General features: G+C 38.2%; 1 protein-coding gene across 1 annotated transcript; it reads right to left on the bottom strand.

The window, feature by feature from the left end:
• Positions 1-1,260: 1,260 nt before the first annotated feature.
• On the bottom strand, positions 1,261-4,805 carry LOC310733480 (rhamnose-binding lectin-like). The gene is made up of 11 exons (XM_083554773.1): positions 4,695-4,805; positions 4,527-4,562; positions 4,387-4,431; positions 4,035-4,164; positions 3,383-3,492; positions 3,204-3,248; positions 2,996-3,131; positions 2,785-2,897; positions 1,782-1,826; positions 1,512-1,647; positions 1,261-1,396 (listed from the first exon to the last, which is right to left on the bottom strand). The coding sequence occupies exons 1-11, from the start codon at positions 4,780-4,782 to the stop codon at positions 1,291-1,293; spliced, it is 990 nt and encodes a 329-aa protein (XP_083410899.1). The 5' UTR covers positions 4,783-4,805; the 3' UTR covers positions 1,261-1,290.
• Positions 4,806-10,720: the final 5,915 nt, after the last annotated feature.

Here is a 10,720-nt window from a genome sequence, read left to right as displayed (position 1 = left end):
GGTTTGAAATGTTTATTAGACTTGAAAACACAGAACACTGCTTTGGATTATATAAACTGTCTGAATTTGAATATCTCTTCATCAGTTCTGCCCCCCCCCCCCCCCAAAAAAAAAAAAAAAAAAAGGATATCCTCATTCTTGTTATGCTTGCATTTAGAGAACAGTTTATTGCATCATTAGCAAAGTTGTTTCAAATGAAGCTATTACATGGAAATGGAAATAGTTATGGTCCAGAAATAAAATCATTACAGCAATTAATAACATTCAAATGTTATATGCACCAACACCAGAGATCCTGCATCTAATGTCTACATGAGTGAATATGTAAAAGTTGGTCTGATTAGTTCAGACTTAAGAGTTTCCACTGTAACTGGGTGCAAAAGCTGGAACAGGAAAAAGAATAGGGTAAGTAATGCAAATAAAATATTTTTTATATATTGTATGTACTGTACTTGGGATAATTACTGTATGTAATGTCGAATCTGTTGAATGTTCTTGAAATGTATAGTAATTATATCAAAGCTAAAGGTCCATTTGAAAAACTTTATTTTATAATATTCTATACAAGTATATTTGACTGCATATTTTGCCATTAATTACATATTTAATTACATGAAACATTTTCTGCATTTTAATTTTATCTGCATCTCTTTATTTACTTATATGTCTACTTTTGCCTTTATATTCTTTAAAGTGACTTGGGATCCCACTTTTTTGTTTAATATGAAAAGCAAAAATTGACAGGGTGTGTTTTGATGAAAGACAGGGTGAATTGAAAGAATGTATCTATTCATTCTTTTGTACCACAGACTTTGATAATGAAATCTTTTGGCTGTGCTAAAATACCGCCAATGGCACACAGTGGGAGAGTGGATAAAAACATGCAGATGCTTCAGCATGTTCACTTCATGTGAACAGTCAGCTTCATGTTTACATTAAACATCAGTATGCAGAAAAACTGTCTTTGTGATTTTAAATAAATTGTGTTTTTTGGTGTTTTTTGGAAAAACACGCTCAAACACTTTGCTAAACCTTAATGTATTGTTGTATTCTGCTGCTCCATTATTTATAAGCAAATGTAAATCATTAACTCGTCCACTTTCTACCTATAAAATTATTGACGTTATACATTTTATATATAGAATTTGGTTCCTGTTATCACCTATGTTAAGCATATAAATGAAACCTGCACCAATCTTTGTTAAATAAAAAGGTTTTTCTGAGGCTGTTGTGAAGCTGTAAAGCTGCTGTGTGGCTCAGAATTAAAAAGAGAGAGATTATAACTTACAGTTAGACACAGTAGTACACAACTCTGAGGTACTTATAGGTGCCAAAGCAGGGGTCAGAGAAGACACGATTTGTAGCAGGCACCACACATGTTTTCTGTCCTCCACATCTACAACCAAACCACAACAAAAGTTTTTTATTCGTCCCCATACATAACAGTATATTAATGATTATGGTCATGTGTGGTAATGATAAAGATCACAGTTCAATAAGATCACAGTTACCTAGCGACAATCTTTTTAAGTGTGTTACGTGCGTAGCAATTTCTGTTATAGTGTCTTGTATGACGTTTTCCTGCAGTACATGTTAAGGGGTCGGTTCGGCCGTAGTTAGCACTTACGATCCTTATACGACGAGCACCTATAATAAGAATATTTACACAAAGGTAAATCAAATCAATACTTGCATTTATAGTCTTTAAATCTTTGTTCTAATATAGGTAGCATTTAATACGCATTCTTGTACAATGTATAAATATGAAAATGAGCACAAACCACATGTCAGCACAGCATTGCGGCCTTCACAGGTCACACTCAACCCTGTAAGAAAGGGTCATTTCAAATTTTACAACTTGTTTATCTCCGTAATGCTGCTTCGGGATGATGTCCATTGTAAGTGCTATGCAAATAAAACTGAATTGTACTGAATCAATGATCTTATCTATTTTGTTTGTTTATTAAGCCTACATATATATCTCAGAAATGAAGCTGCAATGCTCTGTAAAGAATTCCTTAATTGTATATTTGCATATTCTGTATTATAATGAAGTCTAATATATATTCATACTATAACGTTTATTCTTTGCAGACTTTAAAGCTGTAAAAAACAAAAACAAAACAACAGTCAGTGGCATCAAGAATCAGTGGTCTAAAATTACAGAAATAAGCCAGAAGTTTTCTGGAACCAAAATTAACCCTTTTGAAACTGATGGGAATGCTAATGTGATCAAAAATACACCAGATTACTGGCTGAGCACATTGGAGCTACAGTAGGGTCATGATTTGGGCTTGCTTTACTGTCTCTGGAATGAGATCACTAATCTTTATTGATGATGTCATTTATGATGGTAGCAGCATAATCAATTCAGAACTGTACAGAAACAAAATGTCTGACAATTTACTTAATCATGAAATAGCACAAAAACCTGAGCAATGGTAGTGCAGTGGTTAAAATGTTGAATGCCTGGTCAGTAGGTTGTGAGTTCAAATCCCATCCACCATAATGAGCTATCACCATATGCTTAAAATATAAAATACATTGTCAAAAAAAAAAAAAGAAAGAAATTAATTGTGGCACATAAGCTTTTAGAATTGCCACCAGATCTCAACACAAATGAGCAGCATTTCAGTCCTGTAGAGAAGATTGAATTTCTCCAAGACTATTTTAACTTATTGTTTTTCTGCCTCAATCTTCTTTTATTCATTATTGAAATGGATGTTTTAGATATCCCCCCCCCCAAAAAAAAAAATCAATTGCTAGAACGAGCAGACTACTTACTTTGTACTGTAATGCATCTGTAGGACACAGTAAGGTATTTCGAAATTCCAAAACAAGGATCTGTGAAAATTTTGTAAGAAGCTTCCACTTGGCAACTTCTCCGTCCATTACAACTGAAATGACATGAAATGAACATCATATGTTTACATTGCGTCTATGACCAATGATCACCAAGTTTGTTTATCATCTTCCAAGTTAAAAAACAACTTACTTTGAGGCTACAATTGAATTGGTTTTTGGGGCATAACAGTTGGTATTCTGGGTCAAATGAGCAGGAAGTCCATTGGAACAGGTTTTTGAATCAGAACGTCCGTAGTTCGCATTTATGATCTGAATCATATTATCACCTGCACAGAGACACAGTTTAACCTGCTGTAATCACACTGAGCAGCTTAATGACAAAGATCAAGTGTTCTTACCACAACTCAGTGTTCTGTAGCCCTGCTCACAGATCACAACCTCTCCTATAAAAAAAGACATATTCTTTACCCATGTAATGTTTAAACATAAACTGCAGCAGAGATTTGCAGTGTGTTGTCTACTGTGAGTATATCAGTATTGAATCAAAATCAGTGTGTTTTAAGTGAACATTACTTACGGCCAGTGATGCAGTTGTAAGTGGTTTGATAGTACTTGTAAATTCCATAGCATGGGTCAGGGCTGCCAAGTAAATCAGTCTTTACCTCACAATTTCTTCGTCCATTGCATCTGTTTGGGATAAACAGCCACAATTACTCCAATTAGATTTATACTACACATAAATATATGATGTCAATATACATGCACACACTCCTAAGATACCTAAGAGGCGGAAATCATAAAGACGCAGCTGGAAAAGGGGTCAGAAGCTGGAAAAACAAAAAAATTCCCAAAACCACTTGGGCCACTATTTACTTGTTTACTCATTGTTTTGATTTTACATATTAATCACATTTATAGTCTTCTTAAATAGGAAGGTAAAATAAGCATGATATACTGTAGATTATGTTTTATCCAATTCATCAACTGTTTAAAGCTCTTCAACATTCATGTGGATCCTTAGCAAATAAAACACCCAAGCACAAAATGGCCAAATATAAATCTATTAAAGGTTTTAACAATACATGCTATGTATGCCTTTTTTTTGAATTTCAGGAATATTATTAAATATAACAACAATTGAAATTGCTGCCAAATTGCTGTTTACCAGAATAGTGTTGGCACTAGGGGTAAATCTAGTATGTATAAACTAGATCCAAAAAACACTATACCTGCTGGCAATTGCAGAAGTCCTCAAGGCACAATTAGTTCTAGCAAATTGAGAAGCAGGACGATTCAAAGTACAGAATTGGCGACTTGTACGACCGTATACAGTAGACGTCACCTGTATCACTCCAGCGGCTTAAGACATCGAAATATATTAGCATATAATTTAGCAACAGTATATATGTGTATATATATTTTTAATTCAGGCATATTTAGACCTGTGACCTAAACTCTTTATGGAGTAAGCTGTATAAAAAGTTTAGGTCACAGGTTTAAATATGACTTGCAGATATACTGAAAATATCACAATATTGCAAAGTTTAGTAATAAGCTTAAATGTAGAACAATGACGCTTACCACAAGACAGGTGCTGGACATGACCATCGCAGGTAATTACAGTCTCTGAAATAATACATTATTCAAACAGATGTTTAAGCATGTAATATTTTACATTTACTCAAATTCACTATTGATGTTTTCATGAATTCAAACCTTACTTCCAGAAACACGCAGGACCGGTGCTGCAATCAAAACTGTGAGGCAAAATACAAATACTTTAACATGCATTTCACCCTTCACACACCGTCACTGTTACCCCTGATGCATTTTAAAGGTATCATATTAGAGGTATTATTATCTATGAAAAAAGTCGGAAAGAAACTTACAGGTGAGCAAAGTGACCAAAAGCAAGACCATTGTGATGCTGTATGTGTTGAGGTTGAAACTGAAAATGTAGTGTTTTACCACTGTCATGAAACTGCTCTATTTATAATAAGTCATATGTCATGACCGAAAAAAATACACTAGAAATCTTAGTGAGAGAGTCAATATTTGTATTGATGTTCATTCGCAGTTTAATAGTTCTTCTTTGATAATTCAGGATGTGTTCCAATCTACAAACATTTTAAGAGGTTGTGTGTTTTATGTTGTCATGATATGTTTGTTGGTTGGTTGGTGCTACTGTGTGTTCCACCTAAATACCAGTTTAATCACCCTGTTTAATTTACCCAATTAATTAGTAAGCATACTGCTATGAGATATGTGTAAGGCAGGGGTGGGCAATTAATTTTTACAAGGGGCCACATGAGAAACCTGAATTGTGTCAGAGGGCCACACCAACGATAATATTTTAGGGATGCACCGAAATGAAAAATCAATTCAAAAGTCAATGAAATCCATCATTTTTTGTGTTATGCCTTTTGCCTCGGCAACATCACTGGAAAACTTTCCTGCCTTTTCAAAAACGTCTACTACAGACGGACTGCGCATGCTCGGATTGACTTTACTTTTCTGCGCCGCGTTCTCACAATTGTGTTTCTGCCGTGTTGTTTCGGTGATTTAGGTATTTCGGTCGAAAATTTTCGGTGCATCCCTGTAATTTATGATTGGCCTCACGCGGGCCGGACAGGGACATACAAAGGGCCGGATGTGGCCCGCGGGCCGTAGTTTGCCCAGGTCTGGTGTAAGGCATAAATTAAATCTTGTGTCACTCTCAAGTCTCTTTGTTATCATTAATGCAATATATTTATCCATAGTAACATACAGGTAACTCAGTTACACAGCTGAGGATTTAAGCCTTACACAGAGGACCAGGAGAGGCAATTTATTGTTACGTGGAGTTGAACTTATAAGCCTGAAATCTATCTAAAAGTCTATTATTTTAACCACTTTCCCACTTATATGCCATGCCACAACTAAAGAGTATACATGGATGTCCATTATTTTTTATAGACCTCACTCACAAAAGCCTTAAGTGGCACAGTAGTTATGTTTTGCAATTTGTCAGATGGTGTACTTCTCAAGGGTTAATGTTAAAGCTTCAGCATGCTGAATGAGCAGGTTCCTGGCATGTTTCAAGTTTCTTTCAAATAACTTTGAATGTCAACACCCTTAATTAAAAGGATTTTATCACATCCCAGGAATTAAGAACAAAAGTGTGTCCTGCTTCTTTTGTATGATTTATAGCTGAATTGTAAAACACATATGTGAGGGGCTGTGGTAATAGCAAAATCCTCCATCTTTGATATGGATGTAGGTCAGAAGGTCTTGGTAACAGTACTTAGAGAACTCAGGTTTCTGATCATTGAGGCCAATGAAAGACAGATTTTAAAATGTTTTTTTTTGCAACATGTAGAAGAGTTAATATAAAAAGAGTCTCATTACCATTAGATTGACCATAACCTGACTGGGTTAATGAGATTGAAACAAAGTTTTCACTGAGATCTGATTGTCAAAAGTCTCATAGGGAAGTTTAAATTAAAAAATAATAATAAATAATTTGCCTGGGAAAAATTCATGGCCATGTCATAGAAGAGAATTCAGGATAAACAGAAAAACCATGTAAAAAAAAAGCAATCATTTGTTTAGGGAAAAAGTCAACAAAGATAATACACAGGTCGAAAGATAGTTAAAATATAAGTGAGAGGGATCATTTTTTTCACTCCTTTTTTCACATATTATACACATACACATAATATACACAAATGACAGTATTTCTTGATGGTATGTTGTTACCTGGATGATTAAAGACTCGTTAAATAATAATTCAATTATCTATGTTTTGTGATAGTTGTTTATCCTGAGCGAATGAACTGCAAATTTTTCTTAAGAACTGCAAATTATTTGTCTTCTTAGAAAAATATAATTAATTTGCAAGTGCAAGAGGGAAGTGCAAAACGATACCAAAAAGCCGGAAATCAGGGCAGCTGGAAAAGGGGACATAAGCTGGAAAAACAAAGTTACTAAAGAATAAAGAATTTCTTAAGAAGAATGGGCAGCTGATGAACCATGATGAACATAAACCATAAAATATACTGACACACACACACACACACACACACACACACACACACACACACACAAACACACACACACACACACACACACACACACACCACACAGACACAGACACAGAGACAAACACACACACATTTATATTTATATATAGCAAGATTGCGATTGTGATATTGCTTTAAAACAATGTTTCTTTAAACATGTAACGTCATGTTTTAGACCCAACATGACCATATAATTAATTATTTTTTAACGTTTAAATGCTGCTTCTTCTTCTTTCGGCTGCTCCCATTAGGGGTCGCCACAGCGGATCATCTGTCTCCATACCCCCCTGTCCTCTACATCTGCCTCTTTTACACCAACTACCTGCATGTCTTCCCTCACCACATCCATAAACCTCCTCCTCGGCCTTCCTATTTTCCTCCTACCTGGTGGCTCCATCCTCAGCATTCTTCTACCAATATAATTCATGTCCCTCCTCTGCACATGTCCAAACCATCTCAATCTCGCCTCCCTCACCTTGTCACCAAAACATCCTACATGCGCTGTCCCTCTAATAAACTAATTTCTAATCTTATCCATCCTCGTCAATCCCAACGAAAACCTAAACATCTTCAGCTCTGCTACCTCCAGCTCCACCTCTTTCCTTTTACTCAATGCCACTGTCTCTAATCCATACAACATCGCAGGTCTCACCACAGACCTATAAACTTTCCCTTTCATTTTTGCAGATACCCTACTATCACAAATCACTCCTGTCACTCTTCTCCACCCACTCCACCCTGCCTGCACTCTTTTCAATTCTCTAACACACTCACCATTACTTTGCACTGTTGACCCCAGTACCTGAATTCCTCCACCTCTCCAGCTCTTCTCCCTGCAACCGCACAACTCCACTGCCCTCCCTCTCATTCACACACATGTATTCTGTCTTACTCCTACTGAGTTTCATTCCCCTTCTCTCCAGCGCATATCTCCACCTCTCCAGGCTCTTCTCAACCTGCTCCCTACTCTCACCACAAATGACAATATCATCCGCAAACATCATAGTCCAGGGAGACTCCTGTCTGACCTCGTCCGTCAACCTGTCCATCACCACTGCAAACAGGAAAGGGCTCAGGGCCGATCCTTGATGCAGTCCAACCTTTACCCTGAACCAGTCTGTCGTTCCTACTGCACACTTCACTGCCGTCACACTGTTTTCATACATGTCCTGCACCACCCTCACATACTTCTCTGACACACCTGACTTCCTCAAACAATACCACAACTCCTCTCTTGGCACCCTGTCGTACGCCTTCTCTAAATCCACAAATACACAATGCAATTCCTTCTGTCCTTCTCTATACTTCTCCATCAACATTCTTAAAGCAAATAAGGCATCTGTGGTGCTCTTCCTAGGCATGAAACCATACTGTTGCTCACAGATGGTCACCTCTTCTCTCAGCCTGGCTTCCACTACTCTTTCCCATAACTTCATGGTGTGACTGATCAACTTAATTCCCCTGTAGTTACTGCAAGACTGCACATCTCCTTTATGCTTAAAGATCGGTACCAGCACACTTCTTCTCCATTCCTCAGGCATCTTCTCACCTTCCAAAATCCTGTTAAACAATCTGGTCAAAAACTCCACTGCCATCTCTCCTAAACATCTCCACGCTTCTACCGGTATGTCATCTGGTCCAACCGACTTTCCACTCTTCATCCTCTTAATCGCTGCTCTCACTTCCTCCTTACTAATCCTATCCACTGCCTGCTTCACCAACTCCACATCATCCAACCTTCTCTCTCTGATTTTCCTCATTCATCAGCTGCTCAAAATACTCCCTCCACCTTCTCAACACACTCTCCTCACTAGTCAACACATTTCCCTCTCCATCCTTTACTGCTCTAACTTGCAGTACATCCTTCCCAACTCGGTCCCTCTGCCTGGCCAATCGGTACAAATCCCTTTCTCCTTCCTTAGTGTCCAACCTCTCATACAGCTCCTCATATGCCTTTTCCTTGGCTTTCGCCACATCCCTCTTAAACTGCTGCCGCATCTCCTTGTACTCCTGCCTACTTTTCTCATCACTCTGTCTATCCCACTTCTGTTTTGCCAACCTCTTTCTCCTTATGCTCTCCTGCACTTCCTCATTCCACCACCACATCTCCTTGTCTTGCTTTCTATTTCCAGATGTTACACCAAGTACTTTTCTAGCTGCCTCCCTCATCACTCCTGCAGTAGTTGCCCAATCATCCAACACCTCCTTAACACCACTGAGCCTCTGTCTGACCTCTTCCCTGAACCTCACACTACACTCTTCCTCCTTCAGTTTCAGTCCTCACTCTCCTCCTCTTCTTCTTCGCCTCCAAAACCATCCTACAGACCACCATCCGATGCTGTCTAGCTACATTGTCCCCTGCCAAAACCTTACAGTCTCCAATCTCCTTTAGGTTGCATCTCCTGCATAGCACATAGTCCACCTGTGTGCACCTTCCTCCACTCTTATATGTCACCCTATGATCCTCCTTCTTCTTAAAATAAGTGTTGACCACTGCCATTTCCATCCTTTAAGCAAAATCTACCACCATCTGCCCTTCCACATTCCTTTCCTTAAAACCATACCTACCCATCACCTCCTCATCACCTCTGTTCCCTTCACCTACATGCCCATTAAAGTCTGCCCCAATCACCAATCGTTCTTTCCTAGGTACACCCTCTACCACTTCATCTAATTCACTCCAGAATCTTTCCTTCTCCTTCATCTCACAGCCAACTTGTGGAGCATAGGCACTGATGACATTTATCATCATCCCTTCAACTTCCACCTTCACGATCATCACCCTATCAGAAACTCTCTTCACCTCCACTACACTCTTACTGTACTCTTCCTTCAGAATTACCCCTACACCATTTCTCTTTCCATCCACACCATGATAAAACAATTTAAATCCACCTCCAATGTTCTTGGCCTTACTCCCTTTCCACTTGGTCTCCTGAACACACAGCATATCTACTTTTCTCCTCTCCATCATATCAGCTAACTCTCTCCCTTTACAGTCATAGTACCAACATTTAAAGTACCAACCCGAACCTCCACTCTCCTACACTGCTCCTTTCCCTGCCGTCTCGGTAAACATCTTCCTCCTCTCCTTCTCCTCCTTCGGCCAACAATTTCCACCGGTACCCTGTCAGCTAACGATACCTGTGGCGGTCGTTGTTAACCCGGGCCTCGACCGATCCGGTATGAAATTCTCATTTGTGATCCGCATATTTGATTTGGCACATGTTTTACGCTGAATGCTCTTCCTAACGCAACCCTCCCCATTTACCCGGGCTTGGGACCGGCACGAAGAGTGCACTGGCTTGTGCATCCATAATGGCTGGGTTTAACGTTTAATGCTGCTACTTCAATTAATTTAGTGGACTGAAATTAACTGTATTATAATAGCAAACACTGAATCTTAAAGTCAAAGAGATTCAGGTCTAAAAGGAAGAGTGTACTGTTTTCCCCAAAACATGAATAGATAAAATGTGTCCCTGATAGTTGCTGAAAAGCTGAGATGACTGAGAGATGAATGAAAATCTTTGACCTCACTGTTAGGATCCACTGTGAGTTTTAGAGTGGTTGAATCAGGCATAGCATTTGACAAGAAGCATGCTTTTTTTTTTTTTTTTTTTTTTTTTTTTTTTTTATAAATTACATTTAATATACCAGTGTGTGTGTGTGTGTGTGTGTGTGTGTGTTTTCATATGTACATGTCTATGTATATTGTACATTCTATACAGTTGAGGTCATAAGTTTATGTATGCCTCGGAGAAAATTGTAATTATTCGAAAGGAAGGGGTAAGGGGAATTCTAAACAAATTGTGTTATATGTATAATCATTTACTACTTTTCAGCTATAAATAAGC

Source organism: Silurus aristotelis, assembly GCF_946808225.1.
Source record: "Silurus aristotelis genome assembly, chromosome: 11".
NCBI classification, from domain to species: domain Eukaryota; kingdom Metazoa; phylum Chordata; class Actinopteri; order Siluriformes; family Siluridae; genus Silurus; species Silurus aristotelis.
The sequence above is the reverse complement of the archived record's forward strand: the minus strand, read 5'-3'. Positions and strand labels throughout refer to the sequence as shown.